Source organism: Gallus gallus, chromosome 1 (genome assembly GCF_016699485.2).
Source record: "Gallus gallus isolate bGalGal1 chromosome 1, bGalGal1.mat.broiler.GRCg7b, whole genome shotgun sequence".
Taxonomy (NCBI): domain Eukaryota; kingdom Metazoa; phylum Chordata; class Aves; order Galliformes; family Phasianidae; genus Gallus; species Gallus gallus.
The window spans coordinates 6,829,293-6,854,688 of NC_052532.1; the positions used below are offsets into that span (position 1 = coordinate 6,829,293).

The 25,396-nt window shown below is 35.8% G+C and overlaps 1 protein-coding gene across 2 annotated transcripts in view; it reads right to left on the reverse strand.

Moving 5' to 3' along the window:
• Positions 1-25,396, reverse strand: part of UPF2 (UPF2 regulator of nonsense transcripts homolog (yeast)) — a 50,259-nt gene that overhangs the window by 24,127 nt on the left and 736 nt on the right. Inside the window, exons 2-11 of one of the 2 annotated variants that reach the window (XM_015297566.4) lie at positions 23,935-24,714; positions 19,580-19,740; positions 18,452-18,649; positions 16,520-16,672; positions 15,028-15,090; positions 11,849-11,952; positions 11,192-11,277; positions 5,878-5,986; positions 4,378-4,491; positions 3,755-3,871 (exon numbers count right to left, since the gene is read on the reverse strand). In XM_015297566.4, the coding sequence (XP_015153052.1) occupies positions 3,755-3,871; positions 4,378-4,491; positions 5,878-5,986; positions 11,192-11,277; positions 11,849-11,952; positions 15,028-15,090; positions 16,520-16,672; positions 18,452-18,649; positions 19,580-19,740; positions 23,935-24,714 (1,885 nt within the window). The remainder of the gene's footprint in view (positions 1-3,754; positions 3,872-4,377; positions 4,492-5,877; positions 5,987-11,191; positions 11,278-11,848; positions 11,953-15,027; positions 15,091-16,519; positions 16,673-18,451; positions 18,650-19,579; positions 19,741-23,934; positions 24,715-25,396) is intronic. The other variant, XM_015297667.4, reaches the window with a different exon arrangement.

Genomic DNA, 25,396 nt, shown 5'->3' on the forward strand with positions numbered 1-25,396 from the left:
AGTTAATGATGTTGATCTACTACATTCTCAAGCCACTTTCAAGTCTGTTATAGTTAAGTTTGGAACAAAGGAAACAAAAGATTGCAAGAAGTGATCCAAAACATTGGCTGGAGAGAAGAAAAGAAAGCATAGATGATACTCTATGCTGCTGTCAATGTTATTTCTCTTTACAAGCTCTACTTTTATGAAGGGTAACCACAAAAAAAAGTTTCTGAAAACTTATTTACAGTTTAACATGGAATCTAGATGCTATTGCTTAGCTCAGTAAAATAATATTTTGAATAAAGTGGTTCATTTCATTAACCACGTCTAATCTAACGTTGCTGAAATACTGATTTCTTGACACACATGGTGTAACAACTTGAGAATACCAACCTATTCATATAGCAATGTGCAACTCCAGAAAGTTTCTATTGATGGTTTCACGGGAATTTTCAATGGTTTAAGCAATGGCATTTTTCTTATTACGTGCTCCATTGTTGCTATTTACCAAAGCAGAATAGACTACACAGAAAATGGTATCTACCACAAAGGCATATTTTGGGAAAAAAGAATGAGACAAGCCAAAGCTTATTACATATGTCAACACCAATTACTGTGATTGTTAGGATGGTCCTCATTTTCCTCACTGATATAATTCATTTAACTGACATATTTCATTTTGGATATATACTTAAAGATTCTGTGGCTTTTTAACAGTTTCTCAATGTAAAATTCTGTACAAAACCAAGTAGTAGTTCTAAGCTGCTGATTTTTACAGCTGAAGAAGAAGATGAGCTTAATCAGATTACGAAACCTTTCTAAGCACATATATGCATGTAATTCTACAAACTGCACTTTAATGCACTTATTTAACTGATATATTCTAAATCACTCTAAGGTGGTTCAATGGGAAAAAAAGATGCACAGATTTAAACTACCTTTTCAGGAAAAGTCACCTATATGGTACTTCACACAAATACAAAAGACAAACTAAGATGCAAACACACACACACACACAGACACACACACACTTACACATGTGTTTGTGTATTATTCATACAATCCAGTCAAACAATGACAAGGACATAAACCTTTGGTGAAGATGGACAATTTTTCAAGCTAATGAACTTTCTAGTGGACTTGAAGAAACTCAAGTTTCTTTTACCAGACTGTGGTTCAGTTAAATTGAAATGTAAACATACTTGAACAGCTCCCTAGCCTTGGCTTTCAACTGTTAATTCAATGACAAAGAACATTTCTGCGTAACAGTAACACCACAAGTACTGTAATTTTCCTAGATTGTGTCTATCTGTTGCCTGGGAGGTCTCAATATGACACCAGCCCTAGTGCACTTCATTTTTAACCTTTTCTATGAGCGTTCCTCTCCAAATGGGAAATTCCTGTCAGATAGCAGAAAATTTGCTGATGCTTAAGAGGTGCACAGCACTTTAGCAACTGGGAACGGAAATTGCTTTATGTGCTGTTTACACTTAGGAGGGAAAAGGCACTTAAAGCAGTAAGTTTCAAAACCTTATTGTGTAATACTAGGAATATTTTGTAAATTTTCTGGCTTCTTCTAGATGCATCAGGAGAAAGCATGTTTGTTGTCTTATGACACTTGCTATGTTCTACTACAAGCTCCTATCCTGCCCTTCCACATGTTCCAGCAGTTCACAAACAAGTTTTCTTGGAAGCACTATTTATATAGTGAGTTAATATATTCTAGTTCTAACTAGAAGTAACTACTTCATCAAAGCCTCTGTCTGTACAATCAATATTCTGTTTCAATTTGATCAATAGAATAAGTCAACCCAAGAACTGAGCTACTGGGTAGTGTCAATCCTATATGTTTATAAAAAGAAGTGATATTGCTTTAGCGTTTTAAAAATGATGTGGTATCATTCACTACAGCTAAGGACTAAAATCCTTAAGACTGATGCAGTCATTTGGACACCAAAAACAAAGCTACAAGTATTCCTTAAAAAAAAAAAAACAAGCCAAAAAACAACAGTGTAACACAAGAGTGGTATTTTACCATTAAATTACATAAATGTATGTCAAGATAACACTGACCTTCCTTCCAAAGCAGCAATTTAAAGTAACCCATTTATCAACACACCATCCCTATAGCCAAGTTAAGAGTTGTTTTATTTTTTTGTAATTACATACAGGGGGTGGAATTTGAAAGAGTCACTAGAGTTAAAAAAAATAAAAATTGCCCTGATAAAAGATGAATCTTTAAATAATCAGTAATATATCACAGCAGCTCCATCAGCTGGCAAATCTTTAGAAAACTGAAATACTCCTGTTTCCTTTCAAAAAGGACTCTGCAACAAAGACTCGCAGTTAATTTACTCATCTTTTTCCTCTTGTGACAGCACCACAGCAATAAATGGTGTGACATTCAAAGAGGCTCAGAAAGAAGCAGTGTTTTTGTGGAAAATAGGTTGTATTGCACTATACCCAAGTACGGAACAATTGCTGCTCTATTAACTCTGTAGGATAGAAAGGCAGGCTATAGATTCAAGAGAAACATCTATCAAGTGTAAGCATGTGCTTTGGTGAGATAGGAGATACGTACAGAAGACAATGATATTACATAGCTTTTAAAAGCCTTGCCTCTACAATGAGACTCTGAACCTGTAAACTGTTCCCCTCCAGAAGTGCACTCTATGTCTGCTTTCTCCTCCACATGCAGTGACTACTTTCATTACTGCAGACGCACATCTATATTCTTGCCACAATGTAAGGATTTGAAGGTCAGCAAGGAACATTAGAACATTTAGTCAGACTTCTAATTAAAAAAAATGGTTTTGTCATTGGATTGCATCTGCTTTAGCTGCTTTTAATTTAATGCAATTTCCTACTGCTAATGTCTACCTTTGAAGCACTTCAACCACGTCTTGCCTTGGACACAAAATTATAGGATCACCTTACAAGACAGGAAACACTATTAAGGAATCAAATTCATACAGAAAAAAGAAGCCCATTATTTTTAAACTTTGCCAGTACTTATCTAGACATAAGGATAACACTCCCATACTTATCTCAACTATCATGAACCTCTATTTTTAAAATCCCTTCCTCTAGTGTCTTCAAAAACTTGTTCTTCAAATTCAGAACTGCAGATCATTATCCAAGGCAAAGAGACTACCACGTTCCACAACTGTCTTCACCTCCCATTAAAACATCTTCTACTGTTCCACTTACGAATGCTTTCCCACAAATAGTATCAAATAATTAGTTGTAGTTCAAGTGCAATAGTTTTTTTTTTGTTTCAGAAACTTCTTTTTCTTTTAAGTCATGAACAGATTTAGCAATCAGCAGGAGCTCTCCAGAAAATGCTCAGAAAGCTCTTCTTTCAGTAGGTGCAAACAGTGTCTGCCCAGTGTTGTGTAAGCTATTAATAACAACAGCTGCAAGTCCACAAGACTACAAAGGCTGATATCACAAGAGCAGACTAGAATGTAGTGAGTCCACCTCAGCTAATCCATAACAAGGACGCAGGATTTCAGGAAGACTGGTTCATCCTCTCTCATACCAACTTTGTTTTTATTAAAAGAGTTCAGGAGGTTATCCTCCCTGTGTGCTCAGGATAAACTTGCATGGGAAGTTTCACTTCCTGGTACCCAAACATTGTAACTGACATCAAAGACACTATTCACAAACACTGCTAAATCAGACCACATTAAAAACCCAGAAAATAATTAATTGGTTTAACTCAGTACATGACAACTCCCCTCACACATAAGTCAATATGCTTCCCTCTTACCAAAAGAACACTGGTTCTTAGGTGAGATTCTGGTGATCTAAAGAGAAATCTTCCACAGGTTTCCAACAGAGTACATGCCATTTCAATATGGTGATGAGAAAAGTCCGACAGAAGCATCTGGAAGGCATTTATATAAAAACACAAGTGCTGAATTTCTTTTTGAACTGCAGAAAGCAGCAAGTTTTAGCTACTATACTCTACACCATTGAGGTGTTTCACAGCCTTAAAGGAAAAAATGTTAGGAAGGAAAAAAGGAAAAAAAAATGAAACAAAAATTTGTTAACAAAATTAGAAATATTAATCTAATAAAAAATATTCCACCAATGGCCTAGATCCAAAATCTAGGCTCTACCATTACTTTCCAAACAAATTCAATAGCATTTGGTTACGTTCAAATGTGGGAGTGTATTTCAAAGTGTCCCTACTACCATACAATCATAACGTTTCAATTTCTGGAATGGCTAGAGAAATGTCCTCATACGCTGTAACAACAGACATCAGGATTTAAAACATCCTGGGCAATGAAATTATTACATATCAACATCAAGAGTTATCTGAAGAGAAATGTGATAGGGACATCATATCGGCATGTACAAAATTCTGTGCAACTATTAACCACCAACCTTTAAACAGTGGAGAGTATCGTTCTTGGAGAACATCTTAAACTTGGTAAGCTCACCAATAAACCTCACAGTTTTATTCTTTGTTTCAATGTTGATCTGGTCCTTTTTTCTTACCTGAAGAAAAAAAAACACTTTATTTTAAGCTGTCAAAAATACAGACTTAGAAAATTGCTTTCAGCCAAACATTTTTAAGTAGCACTGGAATTTGGAAATGTTTGATATTTCCTCAGTTTCTCCTGCTCTATCTGTTCTTGCACTTCTTCCCTTTTGACTCTGACCCCCCCAGAATTCTTTAGTATCTCTGTATTTATAGGCACATATCAACTATTGCCATCACACTTCGGCCACGGCAAAACATTGGCTAGATTCTATTGTATTTTTTGACTCAGTAAGTACATGAGTAAGATTGCTACTAGTGTGAAGATTCTGAACATTGACAGCTTTTTCAAGTATGGTTTACCCAAGAGCAGACAGGTGCTGTTTTCCATTTGGTTGGTTAGTTTGTTTTAAATTAGATATCCAACAACTTCAGTGAAAAACACAGCTTTAGCTCTAAGCATAATCATACTGAACAAGACACAACTTTATTTCTCCACAACATAAATAACTTATTCTGAGAATAAGGAGTTAACTGAAACTATTTAAGTCCTAAATGAACAATTAATACATATTTTATGTCAATATTATGAAGAAGTTTTTAAACCTTAAAGCCACAAGACTCAAAACAGAAGGAATCAACACCATATAGGGTAACTAATTCTATTATACAAACTTAAAATATTGCAGAAGGAACAACGGTGAAAAATACCAATCAGTTTGTGGTGAGACACTGGAACAGAATGCCCAGAGAAGTTGTGGATGCCCCCTCCCTCAACTGGATAGGGCTCTGAGCAACCTGATCTTGTGGGAGGTATCCCTGCCTATAACAGGGGGTTGGAACTAGAAGATCTGAAAGGTCCCTTCCAACCCAAACCAGTCTATGATTCTATGATACATTTGTGAGGAATGAAAACTTTGGTTGGTGAAAACTGTAAAAAAAAAAAAAAAAATCAAAATTTTAGAAGTGCTATATTACAATAGCAACCCCTACATTACAACAGTAACTTCATAATGGGGGCCTGGTTAGAATTAAGTCAATTCTCATTCCCAGTGCAAGTTACTAATTTACAGAAAGCTAACACTTTCATTTGGAGTAGAGTTTGTAAGATTTGTTACTTTCAATTGTTACACAGTTTATTTTAATTACTATTTAACATGGAAAATAAGAAAAATACTACAAATAATGCATATATACAGATACATGATAAGTCAAACGAATTTAAAATATACAAATCAAGCATTTAAGAACAAATCTGCTCAGATGACAGAAAACTACTTTAGCTTGAGCTGCTGGACTTAAGAATTTGCATCTACATGATAGAAAGCATTATTCTTTCCCAAAAGATTACAATTATCGAATTAGTAAAATTGAATGCAAAGAGCTAAACAAGGAGGACATACATGAAATCTGAAATCCCCTTTCAGCATGGAACAAAGATCCTCTGCTACATCAGACATACAGGGATGCAATGTGGCAACCAGCCTTGCATAAAATGGTAGCAAATCCAACCTGCAAACAAAGGTGACACACATATATAAAGTGAGATTATAAAATAGACAACCAATTTATGTTCAAGGTTATAAAAAAACGCTTATGTCTACAAGTAGAGTTACAGTTTTGCTTGTAAAAAGAATGACTGTGAATTGGAAAATACCATTTTAACCATGGAATTTGATCTCTTGCCTTCAAGCAACTTCCAGATACAAGGAATATTCAGAAACCTTCAAAATATGTAAAAATTAGAAATTCTTACAGAGAACTCCATTAGTTATAGGTTGCATTTTTTTTGGGGGGGGGGGGGGGGGAGGGGGGGGTTCTTTTGTTTTGAGTAACAGCAGATAAAACCAGAAAGGTAAGGATGTCTTTATTCTTATCGCAGCAAACTTGTAAATGAATGTAGGAATGTTATTACATAAAGGAAATCTCAACAGATGATGTTAAGTGGGTGAAGTGGCAACCTCAACTAGCAATCACACTAATTGCAATACTGCAACAATGTAAGAACTTTCCTTATTTTTATTCATCTTTCCTTAGCTACAATCCTTCATAAACATTTCATAGCATCACCTGTTTATCCTTAGGAAAATACAAATTGCACACCAGAATTCCCTAAGCTTGAGCTTTGTTTCTTCCCACTACAGAGTATCTGGCCGCAGAAATGGAATAAATGCCCTCAAACTTGATTAATGACATCACTTCACAAAAGACTGAATAACAGAGCTGCTTTGTATAACTCTGTATATACCACTTTTAAACACAGAGAAACCAACCGCAGATACCACACTTGAGTCTTGTATTATTAGAAAATCCTTATAAAAACAAAACAAACACTTTCCTTGCCTTATTTTCAGAACATAAGTGAATACGGTAAATAGGAGATAAACCCTAAAAATCTTCTTTTATATAAACTGGAGAGAAACCTCTTAACTGCGGATATCTGAAGGGAGAAATTGCCTGTGAAAGGTAAGATCGTCACAAAAATAAAAAAAATAGAGCTTGCCCTAAAACAAAGTAGAACTGGGTTCATGAAGAAAGGAAGAAAACCAGGACAAAAACTCAAAACCAAAGCCTACACAACAGCAGTAGCAATGAAAATGGGGCAATGTCAAAGAAATGGAGAATTCCATGTTTAAATTGCAGAAAAGAAACATAAAAAGCACCACTTGAAAAAGGCAAAGCTGTGTGGCCTTCTGGTAATGTATAAAACTCCTGGTGAAACATTAGAGGTATCCCAGTTACCTATTTAACAGTTTTATTCTCTTGTTAATCAATAACTGAAGTAGTATTTACATTTTTTGAGCTTGTTGGAACATACAGTCAAGGATGACTAACTACAGCCAATTACTACCAGGTTTTTAAGCATTTAGTCATTAACTCAGAGAAGAAGTGAAAGTCTCATTACTTCACACATACATGCATGAACTAAATTAAGAAACAACTCTGGCTGAGTTGAGGGGGTGTACTTTAATTGAGGGAGTTTCTGTGTGGGATCTCCTAAAAAGCAGCACAAAGTTTTATTCTAATCTGAACAAGTAGCTGCCTGCTGAGAGCTAATAATTTCATCTCTGTAAACTGAATATACCTGAGGGAAAACAAAGTCTTACAGTGCATTGTTGCTGCTTCATCACAGAATACAAAAGGCTTCTTCATGGGGTAGAATACTAAAATTGAGTGTTTCTAAATAGGTGAAATATAATAAGGAAAAGTCTTGGGTCAAATATTCTAACACTGGCTATCAGACACTGAATCTGTTCACTTGCTCCACGGGAGACAAAATTAGCATTCAAAAGTGGAGAAACTATAGTATAGGTGGCACCACCTACTGGTACCTGCATTTAGATAACCTAAGCTCTAGGACAGAAACCTACTCAGCTCTGGATCTCAAATATTTAACTGGCATGCAGTCTGTAAGAGACTTTTTATTTTTATTTATTTATTTTAAAGAATTTCACATGTCAATTTACAAACAAACAAACTAAAGACTTTGTTCAATTAAAGCTTTAAATGCAAAATTTTATTAGAAAGCGTGAAGGGGACATTTTGGACATTCATTATCTGAGATCCTATTTAAAAGACAGCTTGAAGCACAAAGCAATAGTGCAAGACAGAACTGCCTTGAAAGCACAAACATAATCCAGCTAAATGAAATGTATTCATAGGTCTTAAGCAGGTAAAAACTGCCACCTGCACTACTCAGTGGAAAGAACATGGTGGTGTGGAATTTTCATGCCATCAGTTTTGTTTCCAGTTCATGCCATCAGCATTTGTTTATTCAGCTTTGGCATAAATATCCTATCTTAAGCAAATCTTTCATTTTTATCTGCCAAAAAAAGAAGCCACTGAAAGTTTGAGAAGCCAATTTAAATTGGACAAAAAGGGCCCTCTTACTGAGAATTCTCAGGTTAGGAAGCTGAATGAAGATAGACTTACAAAAAGTTTACATATCTGAAGTAGAATGCCCTGAACTATTTAACGCTCATGAAGCAGTTAACTTCTGAATTAAGAACAGACATTGTTAAAATGCAAAGAACAGAACTCTTTGCTTAGAACATGTTCAGCTTCACAGATCGCCATATATAGGAATGGGGAAGAAAAATAAATAAATCAGAAACCACAACCCTTATTTGAGCATTTACCTAAATAGTTTAGAATTTAAAACCCATATGAAGTTTAAAAAAACCTTTTTAGAAGTAGAAAAATATATATATCAGTTTTGCATACTGCAAGCTTGCTATGTGTGTTTCTGCTCAGGAAACTAATTCAGATAGACACCAAAGAATTGCACATAAATCTCCTAAAACTGCAAACAATATTGGTCAAATCATTGTACTGTCACTTCAGTACAATCCATACAGTCCTGAATTAAAAGGCTCATTCTTTGTTTTAAATCAATCCTTCCATGAAGATCTGAAAGCCACTTTTATACTAGCACTGAAAAGAAAAAAATCTTTAAGAAAGGCTTTCTGTTCTGTTGGTTTGCAGGTTCAGATTGAAGCTGGAAGTTTAAGTGCGCTGAATTTATAAGTATTCAACAAAGCACAGTAATGATGTTGTATTCTGACTCTAATCTACTGACAGTTGAGGAAAGCTGCCTTCCTTTCTCTGCCAAATTAAGTTTGCATTTGTCCCAACCTACACAAGCCAAGGGAGAGCAAGAAAGCTCCCTAGCAGCACTACATAATGATTTTGACCTTAAAGAGTTTTCATTACTCCTCAACCACTTCTCCTTCAAAGTTTTGTATGTTCTTGGTGTGATTATTATGGCTGTATATTTCTTGAAACTACGATCACTCCAGAGAACAAACAGATGTTACTGTGTTTTGAGATACCTTAATATGGCTGCAAACACAACCAGGTTGGGACTACATTATTTACTATGCTTGGAGACTAAATGCATTTAGAAAATACACTGCTTTATCTCCATCTTTTAAGGACACTGTTCCTCATAACCTTCAAAAAAAAAAAAACAACAAAAACATTGAGAACCTAACTGTAACAAGCTTTCCTACACTGCTTCTCCAATGGTAACCTGGAGGGATGCTAGAAGAACTCCTGGAATTAGTAAAAACTACTGTGCAACAACAGTAATGGAAAATAAAGAGATGTCAGTATGGCTCAGAGAAGGGATACACAAAACAGAAATACTGTTAGTATAACACTGCTTCAAAGCTTTGTATATATGGTTTTCTAAATCAATTTGTAGCATTGTATAGAAACTTGCATGCTATATAGACACACAAGAAATTCTTCCACAGGGATTGTAAATGGTGATTTCAAGGAAGAAAGCAAAACTGCTCCCTTACCAAATGCAGTAACAAAGCTAACAAATATTAGCACAGACTGTCCTTTAAAACTGTCTGCATCAATGGGGCAGTTCAGCTGGTATTTTTTCATTGCAATTGTTTGTAGTTCCAAACAAAACACTCAGCCAACATCCTGTGGCTCTTGTTCAGTAACCCAGAGATGGGCATTGCTAATGCAGGCAAAAAGAAAACGGACATATACACAATTGGGCTGATGGTCATACAATTGGAGCCTGATGTACTTATTTGTGCAGAGGGTTTCAGAGCAGGCAGCAGAAGAGGGCATCAGAATAAAAGAAATTCATATAAAATAAGTATTAAGATATTAATACATAATATTTTAAAATAATATAATTAAAGAGCAACTGCAAAAAAATCAGTTGACCCAACTGTTTCAGTATTAGCTTCAGATACTAAAGAGCTGCGCTGCCAAGAAGGTAACAGCCCTTGGAGTCAACCATACCAACTTTATTGGACTACTGAGTTCCTACAGACAAATTAATCACTTAAAAAAAAAAAATTACTTTCAAAACAAATTACTGGATTACAGAGCGCCTACTGGTAAGATGATGAAGGAGCACTGTTTCTTACCTCACAGTGTTAAAAAGGAATGGAATCAAAGTAGTGTGAAATATAACAGGAAATCCAAGATGATGAAACAGTTGGAGCTAGAAGCAGCATCAAAATAGCCTCTGAGGAAAATTAGGACAAGGAGGAGCAAGAAAAGTGACTCCTCCATAATTGCACTTAAGTTGCATCTATTTAAGGTACACATTTACCATAAGAAAAAGAAACATCATTCTAATGAATTTAATCGATTCCAACTCCAAGCTTGCCATCATTTCTGTAAGGAAGGCTCTTCCTGCAAGTGTAGATGTTTATTTTATACAAAGACGAGGAAAGAAGAGGTAGGAAAATTCTACAGGAACAAATTAACAGAGCGAAGAACTCACACAAACTCCTGTTTGCTTTCCCTAAGCAAACTTCAAAGTAGCTCTGTACCAGAACGTGAAAGGCTGTAATTGCCAGGTATTAAAGAAGAACTAGTATGTCACAAGAAATATTCCTTCCTTGTGCTCTTATTATTGACAGATTCCCATATAAAATTGTACAAGTTCTCCTGAATTAAATACATCCTTTTTTTTTTTTTTTTTTGCACTAAGAGGTAGGTTTTGCTGCTACAGCAAAGTATTCCTGTTGAATCATTTTATATTAAATATTTTAAATATTTCTTTTGTGCTCTAGCATAAAAATCACTCCAGAAGGGCACATCAGGAGTAAATATAGCCAACAAACATGACTTGGAATGTGCACTTGATCTCATTAATTTACACAGTTAAAAAAACAAAAACAGATGTTAAGTTAAATAACAAAAGGCTGAATTCAGGTTTCCCCCCCCTCCACTTCTTACCTTTGCCTAGGAACTATGAAAAGTGCTCGTACTAGTTTTCTTCTGTTGGCTTTTGTATTCATATTCATGCAAAAATCCATGGCTGCCTATAAACAGAAAAGTTAATATAACACTTCACCTTAAAATGGGGTGTTGTCTCTTTTTAAAAATATATTGTTTGCAATTTAGCATTCCTCCCAAGAGTACCATTTACAGAGTCATGCTTGTTACATAAAACTGCTTTAAAAACTCCATTTTTGTCTAGAATAGACACTGACAAACATACAGTTGCAGGAACACAAACCAATTCTTCAGACCAGTAGAATAAAGCTTTAGGAAGATAGATGAGGAGTGATTTATCAGGGAGCAACAGAAGAAAAAAAATAACAACAAAAAAATCTCAAAAAACCCCAACAAGACAGACCTACTCCTTTTAAAACAAACTATAATCTAAGAGACTGGGTAGAGAAAACATGATAGGACGAGAGGACTATCAGCTCACACGATATCTGGGCAACAGTTTACTATATGGGAAAGAAAAAAAATACTTCCTCCAAGTTAAAAACAAATTCAGTTACTGAAAAACTCCAAAGCGTCAGTTTTTATTACTAATCAATCTGAGGTAGCATTATATGTTTTTAAGAGTTGGGAAAAAAAAACAAAGAACTATGACAATACCTTGTCTATGAGGTCTCTGTTCACACAGTTTGGAAGCTGCTGAAGAAAAGCATCAACTATAAGTTTTAAATGAGATCCAGTACTGGCTTCTTCATCCTCTTGTTCTAACAGAGTGAAATAAACAAGCAGCACACATCTTTAAGCTACAAAATATAATGATTTACTTTCACATTCCCCAAGCACAGTACATTTGTAATGTTTAATTGTTAAATATTTATCTACAGATTAAAAAAAAGAGAAATATGAACACATTAATTTTTAATATTAAAAAAAAAAATCCATTGATTGTCTATGCCAGCAAGAGTCCAAAGTATCACCTTTAAAACTTATTTTCCTATTAATGAATTAATAACAAAATCAAGAGTCCCCTGTTTCCTGGCTTATACTGTTGGGAGCAACAACAAACGCATACTCCTAGAAGACTGTGGTAAATTGTTTAGGCAATAAATCAAGAACCACAAGAAGGCCCAAACATGCGGGGGGAAACAGTACAGCAAAAACACTGCAATTGCAGATTCTACTCTCTACGTAAAGTTTGCTCTATGTGAGAAGTAAAATTTTCTTTTTGCACAAGAATGACCAGTGAGGCCTCTTAAGGAGGCAAAAAGCTAAAGCAGGCCAACATTAATCCTTCACCTGGACAGAAACTGAAGTAAGGAACCACCGTGAAAAGAATGGAGGTTTGAGCACACAGCAATTGCAAGGCAAGTAGCAACTTGTTTTCTCAAGCAAATGACTGTGTATTTCTCAACACAGTAAGCAGACACAATGACCTGTATCTGCTGGCTGAGTCAGTAACATTACTGAAATAAAGGACTCTACCACTGAAGTTCACATTTTTCTGGCCTCAGCTGTGAAGATTTCAAACCAATACCCCTACAGCTACACCTTAGCTGCAAAACAAGCGGTATGAAGAGGAAAAAAGTTAAAATCCAGATATCCCGATTGAACTGAAGTCCTAGAGAAGAGTCTAGCTTGTTTGTCAGCACATGAACCAAAACAGTGAGTTGAAACAAGCATTTGGAAGAACGCTTCCTTGGCCAAAGCAGTGCAAAAGAACACTGCTCTCTAAAAAAAGGGAATAAGGTGAATTTTGGTCTCCTCTCATTCAGCAATAATTACAAGGTTATGTGAAAGGAAAACACAGACAGACAGGCAGACTTCAAAAAGCAAGAACATGGGTAGGTGAGAAAACTGTTCCTGAAAAACACTAAAAAGTACCCAATGCTTGGCAAAATTTCTTTGTCATGACAGCCTAAACATTAAGATAAGATTGGAGTTTCTTTTCAAGTTACGGAAAGCATTTTTGATTCCTCTTTGCTTATGTTGTAGGACATGAAGGACAGAAGTCTAACTTAGGTAAAGGAACAGTAGGAATTGCTTCAAGGAACACTGCCAGCTACTCTATGTCCAAGACGCTAGAGATGGAAGCTGATGACATTGCCTCTTCTCTTTCTCAGGCAATTAGAAATGGGAAGAACAAGACAGAAGGGTTCATTAAGAAAGAAGGGAAAAAAAAGTTCCAGATGCTCAGCCAAGAGGACCAGGAGGTTTTAAATACTTAATACAGACTCTCTCATTACTCACATACTCAACTTCTATAAGCAATTTAGAAAAAAACAAAACATTTTTCCATCTAGATATTTACAGAACATTCCTTCCTGTCTCCTTCAAATGCTCTTTTATCTTCCCCTTCCTACTGCTGTATGTTGCCTCATTTTTTTTTCTGTTCAAACTGACTCTGCTGTTGAAATAAAATACAAACTAAATCTTAAACAATTCAGTCACTTCTCAAGGCAATCTTTCAGAAGGCACTTAGGATCACATTCAATTTCCACACTTCCCAATTATATCTCTTCTTTCACTAGTCCTCTCCCCCACTGGAAGACTGCAAGTATTCTTACATTGTATTTCTATATTTCTTTCTCCTTGCAGTAAATACCCCTTCTAAGTGAAAAGGATTCTTTTTAATACCTGAAATACATTTGTAACTTAAGATTGGAAAAAAAATAAAAAAAAATAAAAAAATCAAGAATTTGACAGTGGCAGAAAATGAAAAGGTTCGGGCTTCTTTCTCTGAAGTAAACAACCATGCAATTAGAGCAAAAACAAAAAAAACTTCAGCTCTTTTCTCCCTTTGATCCTCTTGAGTTGCACTCTCACCTTCACATTTCAAAATTGCATTAATTATTTAAAAGAAATCACAGGAAATAGCAATGTGCAACAATTGACCTTGGGGTATTTTTAATAGCTTATCTGGATGCAGATCAAATCATATAGCAAGATCATCATAGAGATTGAAAAAAAAACACTTTTTGAAACACCTTTGCATTTAACCAAATTTTCATGCAATCCTGCAATTTTCAGGGACTAGAATTAACCTATTATGAGAAGACACTGCAGAATTACTGAAGTCCTTCTCTTGCAATGGCTGGTGCTAAGCAATCATCTTCTTCAGTATCAGCAGTTATTTGTCTTCCCCTCTCCCCACACACATACTTCCTGAGAAAGCCCTGGCTCCCTGATAATAGACAATTTATTTGTACAAAAATTTGTACAAAACTATAACCCCAAGAGCGTCCATGTGTAAAAACTCCATTCTGACAGAAAGTTTTGTCTATTTTGTGTAGCATCATCCAGACAGTGTGAATTACTGAAATGTTTGCGCAGTGCTACCCCTCTGTGAGATGAACATCTGTAACAAGTACGGTCATAAGGAAGCAATTGCATTCAGCTGATATGAACCAATACAAATTGCTGGCCCTCCCTCTACAGAGAACATATAGATATAAGCATAATGTTCAACATTCCTGCTGAATCAAGGCCTCACTAAAGGATGTATTCAGAATGTAGACTCACAAGTCATTCAATTCCACAAAACACTTTAATGAGAGTGTATGCATATATTATTTCTGTTCTTCTAGGAGCTTTACCAGCTCTCTTAATAGTGTAAGCAAGCAACATCGTGGTGTGTTAACACTCATCTACACATTCTTTTCATTACTGAGTAACCTTACAAAAATGATGCTAAATACATATAAGTTAACAGACTCCCCCTGTTCCCAATATCCTTGATGGCTTCCACCCTAGCCATTCCTCCCTCAACATCTTTGTCTCCATTCACGCAGCTCCATTTTCCCCATGTTCTCTTCTCTTTTAAAAACAACCTGAAAACTCACTTCTTTCAGCTTGTTTTCCGTCACTACTGTCAGCTCCGGTGCTATCTGCTCCCTCTCTCTTGCCTGAGCATATTGAAAATAAGAAAATTAAGATTCACTCAAAGTTAACATAATAGAGAAATAAAATAAGTTACCTGAATTCCTGATTAATAATCCTCTTCAACTAACAACGTAAGCTTTCCTCTTACAAGTCGTATCTCAAATTTAACTGACTAAAGACCCAAACTTTTAGGAGATAAGTGAAGAGACATGCATTGCAATGCTGTGAAGGATGCTACACCAAGACAAACATGCTTGGAAAACACACATTTTGAAGAAAAGTCTTGTTTCCCTTATATTCAGGCATAGAAAAAAAGACTGAAGAGATGCTCTAGCCACCAGAAGGAGATGCAAAAGTAGTACAAGACACATATCCATCCACTCATTGGACCGTCTACCTTATTTATCCTATTTCTTCCTTCATTCTTTCACCACTAATTTAGCTTATGCCTTCTGCCATTGAAACCCACACTCTCAGATTATCACAACTAAAGCTATGTTTCTTCATCTTTAGACCACTTATTTAAGATGCAGCTATACCTCTTTTTATACTGGCACCCTCTTTTTATACTGGAAGTTCTATCTCAGCTAAGACTACGGTGGGTTTTTTTTTTTGTTGTTTTAAATAGTATTATAATACAGTGGTTTCATTCTCTGCTAGTTTTTCACAAAACACTAATAATTACTTACTGCAAACAAAAATGCATGAAAAGAACTCAGTAAGTATTTAAAGCTATATTTTATGGCTTAAGGACACCTAATTGCAAACCCAAGTGATTTTTATTCACAAGAAAGGCTGTTAAAAAAAAAAACCTACCAATTCACTCCATGGAAACATGCAAGGCTAAATTTTTAACAGTTAGTAGCACCAGGTGTATAAAACTAAGAGCATCAGAATTCCAGACACACACACACACACACAGATCACTGTTTCTTTGTATGTTTTAACTAAAGTAACACTTACATGCTGCTCACTTCTCGCATTTCTTTATCATCTGCCTATTCACTGAGTATTTTTGACCTTTCTAGCCAGCTACAACCAATCTAGAATGAATTACTCTTTCTCCTTTTAATTCCAAGATACCATCTATGTGTATCTACCTCTTAGAGAGCAAGAACCAACCTCCTTGCTGCTTTGTTTGAAGTGTCTGACCAGGCATTAACAACCCACTGTCCTGGCAGTTTATTAGAACTTAAGATCTCAACCAGCTTAATGAGCTCATCATGTGACTAATCAGAAGAGCAAGATGGAAAGGAAATCTGATTTCAAAGAAGATATGGCTTAGGGGAAAAAAAAAAAGGAAATTATATCCGGAACTACATCCATTTTCTTTCAGAAAAAAGTTCCGCTCTAGAACTGTTCATGTCATTTTTTTTTACTCCAACTTGTGATGTTTCATAGACAAGTAAGGAAACAACAAAGAACTCCCAAACCCAGTTCCTTTCTTTTTACCTTGTTCATCAAGAAGCTTTTTTGTAAGATCTTCCGCTTCATCTCCACAGTCCAATTCCAGCGGATCATCATTAATATCCAGGTTCTCCAGCTCCAGCTCCAAATCCTCACTCCCAGGAGCTGCTTCCTTATTATCTTTGGCATCTTTTGAATCTATTTATAGTTAAGCAGAAGTACTAAATTATTAAATACATGCAACCACGATTAGAATATGATGACTTGCACTGCTAAACTTATGTCCCTCTAGTAATGCCTTTTTACCTCATTTCCTTTCAGCAAGTCTCCTTAATTCTTGAGCCTATGCTGTCTCACCTTTTAGGTCTCAGAGCTTTAACATCCTTCATATAGCTTTATCCGTACACCTGGAAACTACGATTATTTAGCCAGATAGAGTTCTATTGTGTATTGCCAGCAGTTTTTACTTCTTTCATTAGCTCTGAACTATACTTGAAACTTCACTGGATGATATGAAGACATTCAAACACAATAAAAATGTTTAGAAAAGCAGCAATTTAAGTCTGGAAGTGTTTGAAACGGGTTGCCAAGCAAAACTGCATGCTGGAAGGGTCAGACACAATGACCCAAATGAATGAATACATCATCACAAACACATCTATTTTTAAGTAATGTTTGTGATATTTAAAGGTAGAAATTCTAACTTAACATTTGCACAATGCATTCTTTATATGTCAACTGGTAGCCAAATCGACATAAGAAATTAAAGTATTTTATGCAGATCTACCAAAAGTAATTAAAAAACAAATGCAAAAGGTACAACTGAAGGAAGATACTTAAAAATGGATGTGCTATGCCCAAGATCTAATATGAATCTTACAATCACATTTCTCCTTGGGATAAAAAATATTATGTATTTTTAGACAAAGATTCAGAAAATAGCTAGCATTTTTCTTTGAACAATAAAGCTGGTCCAACACAGACCATTGTAAACTACAGCCTGAAATCTTCTGCTATCCTCCTGAAGACCTCCTTCAGGTATCACTTGAACTTATTTTTTGTTATGTGTAGTTTTCTATGTAAATAACTGTAATAAAATACTTTTTTTTTTTTAAACAAACAGTGCAAACATCATATGAAAATCGCTGAGTTATGAAACAGGTAACCTATTCTGGATCAGACTAATTCACTCTTGAATAGACCTCAGGGATTTTTTTTTTTCCAGTTGTCTCCAAATTCCCTTTAGACAAAGTTTCCAATCTTCCCTGGGCAACCCGCTCCAATGCTTAATTATCCTCACAGGGAAACTTCAGAATCCAGAAATCAGAAAGAAGGCTGTGAGCTAGGAAGTTGAAATTCTATTCTGACCCAACACGAATAGCACACATTTATCAGAAAACTACGAAGTTCATGTCTTTGTTCACATTGTAAAAGCTGTAACAGCGGTCTTATTCAAACATGCATCTTCTGTCACATTTTGAGTCAGTGATGGCAAAGGTCACTTTTAACCCATTATAACCAAGACAGATTAATGCCTGGCTGTGAACCTGGGGTCCCATCACAAGTGAGGAACCATCCAGTTCTTAAAATCTACTGGAATTCTATGATGCCATAATTAACTATCTAGTGAAAACACAGAGTGAACACTAACATCTCTCAAAGAGGGTAAACTTCTAAGTTTCCCCACAGAGAAAGCAGCGTTAACTTACACTGTGCAGTCATCAATTATTTTCAATTTATAATTCCATTAATGTTGAATTGCATTTACTTTTTTTCCTTAAGTGCCACTCAGCTAATACCTATACCCACATATGTGATGCCCTAAAAACTCACCCAAACCTGTGTATTGTTCTGATAACCACAAATTATTTTATTACAGACTCGCTACTTGCATTTATTTTGCTTAACTGTCAGAAAGGATATAAAAACAAACAAACAGCAAATAAACAAAAAACTCATTATGTTTAAGCATTCTACCTCTTGATTCATCTTTGCTGGCATCCTTGCTCTGAGAACACTTTTCGTTATCTTTAAACAAAATTGCTGGCACAAAAGCCTTCAAGTCAATGAGATTCTCATAGAAGTTTCTAGCATCCTCATCTTCCCAGATACCCCCTTCCAGGTCATATTCTCCAGGCTTTCCTGGTGTGAAAATATCAATGCCAGGTCCATGTTCTGTAGAAACGCAAAACCATAATAATGTTATTTATGCAAATTTCTCACCTTAATAAGGAAGGAGACATCTTCAAAAATTAAGACATATACATACTTTCAGAAACACGTTAGCCTGCTTATCGTTGCCATTATTTTCTCATAAATGTAACACTGGATACTTTAAGTTAACTTGTAGTAATCTAATCTGAACATCAGATATTTCAATATGCAATCTTAAAGTTTTGAATTTGAACAGGCAATATCAGGGAGACACTTAAATCGAATAAAGGCAATAGACACATTATGTCCTGCACGATGAACTATATCCAATAGTATTCAAAGAACAGAAGGTTATAAAGCATAATGAAAGCAGAGCACTCATGAAATACAACATTTTAAAGCTCAAGATCATTTCAGATGGAAGGTACACCCATATCAACAATATCTCTGAATCTAAATTCTGAAATAAGGCATTGAATAGCTTTGCAAATGAAATGCTGTACTTCTCAAGAGGTCAAAGAAGCACCCACTGACTTACCTGGTGCAACAATATATTCCTACTCATAACATCATGACAAAACACATTTCAAATTCATTTTAGAACAATATTGGTTTATAAAATATATAGTTATTTAAATATTAAGAAGGCATTATATTAAATGGAACAGTTTTGAATTTCCATTTATTCCAATATTACCTGAAATGATCTAAAGACATATTACTTCAAATACTGTCATTACACAGTATATATTATGGTTACAGTTGCATGTTAGGTTTAATTACTTAAATAAGAAACACTATTACTTCTTTCTTGATATCTGTAAGGAGGGGAAGGGGAATAAATCAAAATCAATGAATGGAAAGAACATATCAGTAAGAAGGTTTAGTCAGTTTCCCCCACATCCAAACCAGCTCCAGCATCCTGTTTACTTGCTTTACATAATGGCCTACCCTCAGGTGTTGGTTTGTCCTGGGGAAGGTCAGGCATATTTTCATCCAGAATATCAGCTAGAGACTGAGAATTTGCCAACAGTTTCTGATAAGACATCGCAAATTCCTCATATTGCTTATGTCGATCTTCACTCAGTTCACCCTTGGAGTGAAGAATGCGCCTACAAAGATTAAAGACACAGTGAGACAACCTTTTTTCTAAAAACATATTTGAGCTATGCTGAATCACTACCAATTTCTCTAGCAAAGCTAATCTTCCCTCCGAGGGGATTGCACGTATACAGGAAATATTTGGGCAATGCTCTCCAACACCCCTCATCCCCCAAAAGCTATACTGATTTAATGAGTTCATTATACCCAAATGTAGTATAGTCACAGAAGCTCCACCTTCCAAAGAAAACAGCTGACAAAACAAACAAACAAAATCCTTGTTTTTCCAAACATGACTATCCTGTGACAGTTTTGCACTAGGAATTCTTGTAATAAAGTTCAACATTCAGCTAACAGAAGTTGGATAAAACTGCTGTACATTTGTAGCAGTACAATTCCTTGCTGTTCCAATGATTCATTGGAGGACCATTGCCAGGAGGCTCAAAAACAGCAGTACATTAAAACAAGCTGAGTTATTTCAAGGCTATCAATCCAAGCTGAGAGTACTTACATCTGCTTTTTTCCCCCTTGTTCTTTCATTTTTTTTATAAGAAGTACTCAGGTTAATTTTAAAACCAAGAACTGCTTTCAAAAGCAGCTTGTGTTTGTAAGAGTATAAGCACTGCTTGCAATCTTTTCTGCTTATAAGCTTACTTTTCTTACCAATCTAAGTACAGTTAATACCCAAAGATTTAATCAACTCAACACCTTGTACCAGCTTAAATACAGTCACACTTTTTTTTTTTTTTACAATAGAGTGGACAGTGAAGTTCAAAACTGTTATTCGTTTTGTTTTCTTTAAAGAGCACTCAATGTAAGTATTAACTTAATACATGTCTGTCTCTCTCTGTTCCATGTGGATAGTACATAAAATAAACAAGACCTCATAGCATCTGCCTGACAAGGACAGCTGATCCCTACAGAAATGTGCTATTCAGAGTGGGTTGAGACCACAAGAACCTGAGGTGCTTTCGGAAAGGTGTTTTAGATTGACATCACTCAGCAAAATCATCCACCAATTACCAGGGATGCAAATTATGGATTTATTTCCCATTTTAGAAAGAAAGTTTTGCCTGTACTTGGAACAGATTCCCTTCTGACTGCTCTGATTCACTTTAACTCCTGATTTTAAGCAGTGGAGGTAACCTAAAGTTATCTATTATGTTGGAAAACATCAAAATCTGATGTCAATTTTATAGAAGTTTATAAAGTAACATGCAGCTTTTCTCCATAGCAACTTGGGTAAATATCAGCCAGTTACCATATATTCATTTCTTAGTTAGAAACAAGCAAAAAGTACACTTTTGATTCTGATAGAGTGTTACACAACTTCGGAAGTCTAATTTCAAAAAGAAATACAACTAACTACTTGGAGTAATTCCCCTACAGAAGCTAAAAATTCCAAGTGTCCCAGAGTTTAGACAAGAAATCTCAAGAACCTTCAGTAGTTTGAACCAGAAGTACATAACGCTGCAATCTCTGCTGGTGCTAAGCTTGCCACAGAACGCTGATGATTTAATTATCATCAGGCTTTCATTAAGCAGATAAATACACAAATCAACCACATTCTTGCCAACGCACACCACTGTGTTACAGTCTAAAAGTTCTGTTAGCAGTCTGAGCAATGTAAATTTAGGGATATCAATACTGGCATTTTTGTTTTACTCGTAACTTGGGACTAAAAAGTCATCTTTTTACACAGGACATTCACAGGGCAACAAAATTTCTTTTGCTCATTTGAATCAAAACATAATTTAGATATCTCGGTAGAGAGCAAAAGGCAAATAGAGAAAAGCTCTATTTCTTGTTCCTCTCGCAAAGGCACACCTAAATAACATGCACTACCAGGCTTCAGTTTGTGTTAAATTCAAGCCAAAGCACACCAAATAATCTTTCAAAAGCACACTTTTTTTTGCATACAACCAACATTACAACATAGGACACTTAATCTTACTTCAGAACTCTTTGCAGAGTACCACATATCAAGTTCATCAGATCTTTTGTTTAAGTTAAGCATGTTTTAAGAGGCTTAAAGGAGATTCTTTCGTGCTTAACCACTTCTGAGAACTCACACTAGAACCTGGTAATCCAGTAGCTCCTTTCCAATAAAAGAGCCTGCACAGGTTTTGCTATGGGCTTAGCTATGCAATCAGAGATCAAGTTCTACTGTCTTAGTGTAGCTCAAAATAGTTTTCCTAATTACCCATCTTCAGACACCTTTGTGTGTGCAGAAACTTTGCTTCAACCAAATGATCTGGGAGGTAATAAATTTGTTGAAGCATACAATAACGTGTTAATTCACAATTAATTCAAGCAGTCTGTCCAGCTCAAGTTATCTCACAACAGCTCACCCTCCTGACACAGATGAATATGGGACACATTTACCTGGAAAAGCATCACCAACTAAACATACAACTGCTGATGCACAACAGGGAACAGCTCAATTCCATTTCATTCCACTATTTCTGGAGTAATGGCAGGAATAAAAGCTGTTGAAACCCAATCAATTTTGTTGCTAACAAACCCACTGAGGACTGCCCAACCTGAGTCATTCTATGATTCTACTGACTTCAAATACGGATAGATAGAAAGAAAAGTTTTTTGGATGTCTCATTTCCAAAAAAATTTACTTCCCAACTTTTATTAAGCAGCTAAAACCAACATTTAAAACTTCAGATAAATATAATTATTTTCATCTGATGATAAATGATATTTCTTCATACTCTTCCACCGAAACAAATCTTTGCATTTAAGCTCACAGGATAATTCAGATTGGAAGGCATGCAAAAAGGTCACTATTCCAACCTCCTGCTCAATACAAGAGCAACGATGAGATCAGACTGGGTTGCTCAGGGCTCTCTCTGTCCAGTTTTTTAAATTCAATTTCGCAAATAAACACTCAAGTACATTCCCCTAACCTAAATCATTTCTGTTCTCTCATCTCATTTCTTCACATCTTCATGCCCTCAGAATTTCTTTCATTTAATTCCCATCACACAAACTTTACAACGCTTGTTCATTGAAACAGCAGCCAAAACAGTAGTGCCCCAAACCAAGTATAACTGTGTAAGTACAGAAGTTTATACTGATTAAATTAAACAATGGCAACAGCTAAGTCAATAACTTCCTTTAAAGCAATAAGTTCACTGGAAAATTAATGCTAGCTCAAGAGGCGGTTTACAATCCCCGGAAATACAACAGTGGACTGAAAGCAGCTAGGGACTGCAGTACAATATCTATCAGCATAGAGGGTCAAAGCTGAAAGCCTTGATTTGGGAACATCAAATTTGGGTGTGTTCCAAGCATACGTTTGGCTCTGTGCTAATGATCAGCATTTTGACTGAAACCTGTGTATACAGACAGTACCATATCACATATCATTTCTACTGGCCTGCAGTGCTTCCGGAAGGATATATAACAATTGCAATCATTTAAGACCCACAGCTGGCTTTAGGTTCACCCTAATAATGACAATTCAGGATGCTTTAAAGAAAAAACATGCTTTTTTTAAAAACAAGTTTGTTTATGGTAGAAATAAAATTATTCAGAACTTAAAAGGTATGTATATTAATCCTTCAACGTTAATATTTTACATATATGTTAAAAAAGGATTTGAATCAAATTGTCTATACCTTCAAGCATCTGCTTATACAAAAATTGTACACGATGAAGTTTAAGGGGTACTTTGTTATTCCAATCTTACTTTTCCTCCATAGTCACTACCATTGGCAACACTGGTACACAAAAAGAAATGTAAATGAGCCAAAAACATTGTGGCATATGCTCTGTTAGATAGGTGTGGGTGGAAAGGGAGAAATCAGATTATGTCAACTGGAAAAGGTCAGTACCAGCTGGTAAATAAGCAAGACACTGAAGCTGCTATGGGACCATCACCAAAATAACTGAGTTAAGATAATTAAAGTCACCCTGCACTGTCTTTAAAGATTCCTGAGGAATCTGGGTTCTTAGCTGTTTGTTTTGTTTTGTTTTTGATTGTTATTCTTTTTTAAGTATTCAGAGAAAGCTTGGAACTTTTTTTTAGCTTGATTGGATTATGTGATATATCTTCAGGCATACCGCAGAGCATGCATCTCCTACACACCTCTAACAAGACTTTTTTGGTGACAAATACTGCAACAAATCTAGGCATTTCAACACCAAACTATTGTTTTCTCCATAAACAAAAAGCAACATTTAAATGTCACCTGTTTTGTCTTTCAATATTTTGTAGCTCCCTGTGGTCCCTTTTCAGGTGTTTGGTCAATGACGTAAAGTATTCCTTCAACAAATTCTGGAAGGGCTGTTGTTTCTCTGGGCTAATTATCTCACTAGGAGGAAAGCTCAAGTTAAACTTCTCTGCAACAGTTTTTACTTTCCTTGGTACCAAACCAGCAATGTCATCTCCACAGTGCCGACAAAAGCTGATCACCACAGAAACATGAGTGTGGGATTCTCGATCAGCGTTAATAATATTTTTAAGTTGCTCATAGATTAAAGACAAACCTTCCTTGTCAGTGAAAATCCCAACTATAGTCAATTCTGCAATGAAACGCAAATCAGTTCTTAGCTTTGTAATGTTGGGAGTCTTCTCTTCTTTCCTTGCTTCAAAATGCTTTTTCCAAGCCTGAAGTAACGAAGGGGCAAAATCAGCATAGCGCTGGTGAAAGAGAGAACACAAGTGCACAGCACAGTTCACATCTGATATTTTCAGTTTGGCTTCCACAATAGAAGCTACTGCTTCTGCAATGTATTTGCTTAAATTTAGGCTATTAAAATCGTGGGACAAGGAGTCCCTTTGTTGCTCTGTAATGGTTTTTAGCTTCTTAACAAAAGCTGTGTTCTTCTTCAGACTGGAGTCTAATCTGCTGAAGAAGTTTTCCTCAGGGCGATTGTCTGGTGCGTTCTGGTTTTTGCTGCGAAGCTCCTTCCTTGCCTGATGGCGCTCCCAAGCCTCCTGATGCAACTGGTGTGCTTCCTCTTTTTCTCTGGGAAAAGAAAAAGAAGTTATCATTGTCACAGCACCTTACTCCCATGTTAACGGGTCAAAGAAAGCGAGTTTGAAATCCTCCAGTAGTGCTGAACAGCACTAAAAGACTATTTTTTAGTATTTAACAAGTTAATCCTAGAACACTAAAGCGTCTGCTTGATAAACCACTGCTTGAATTTACTGCTCCAAGAAGCAAGTCCCATTTGTTACAAAACTGAATTCCCCACATTCTTCTATGCAGAACATCTCAATCCCACCAGACTTGCAAAATATAAACATGAAACTTCATTTACTCCAGACTGAGATTAAGTTATCACAGAGGAGGACAACAACCTTTTAAGAAGTTACTGTATTAGAGCTTAGGGAAATCTTCTATTCCCAAACCACTGAAATTAAGGAAAATTTTAAATAGCTGAATTACATCTGCCCCAGCTACAATTTGGCTATGACACTGTTCTCCATCTTCAGAAGTGACATACTTGATACACAAGAATGTCCAGAATCTTGGCTTTACTGTTCTGAAGATGCTATCTTCAACACTTTGATATCATACTTTGATATCATACTAAGAAATACTGTCTTGGTAAGATCACATATTGAAGTGATGGGTTATGTTCTGTGTTTGCCATCCAGATATCAATTGACTACGATCGGTGAAAAGCATTTGCAGCCATTGCTCA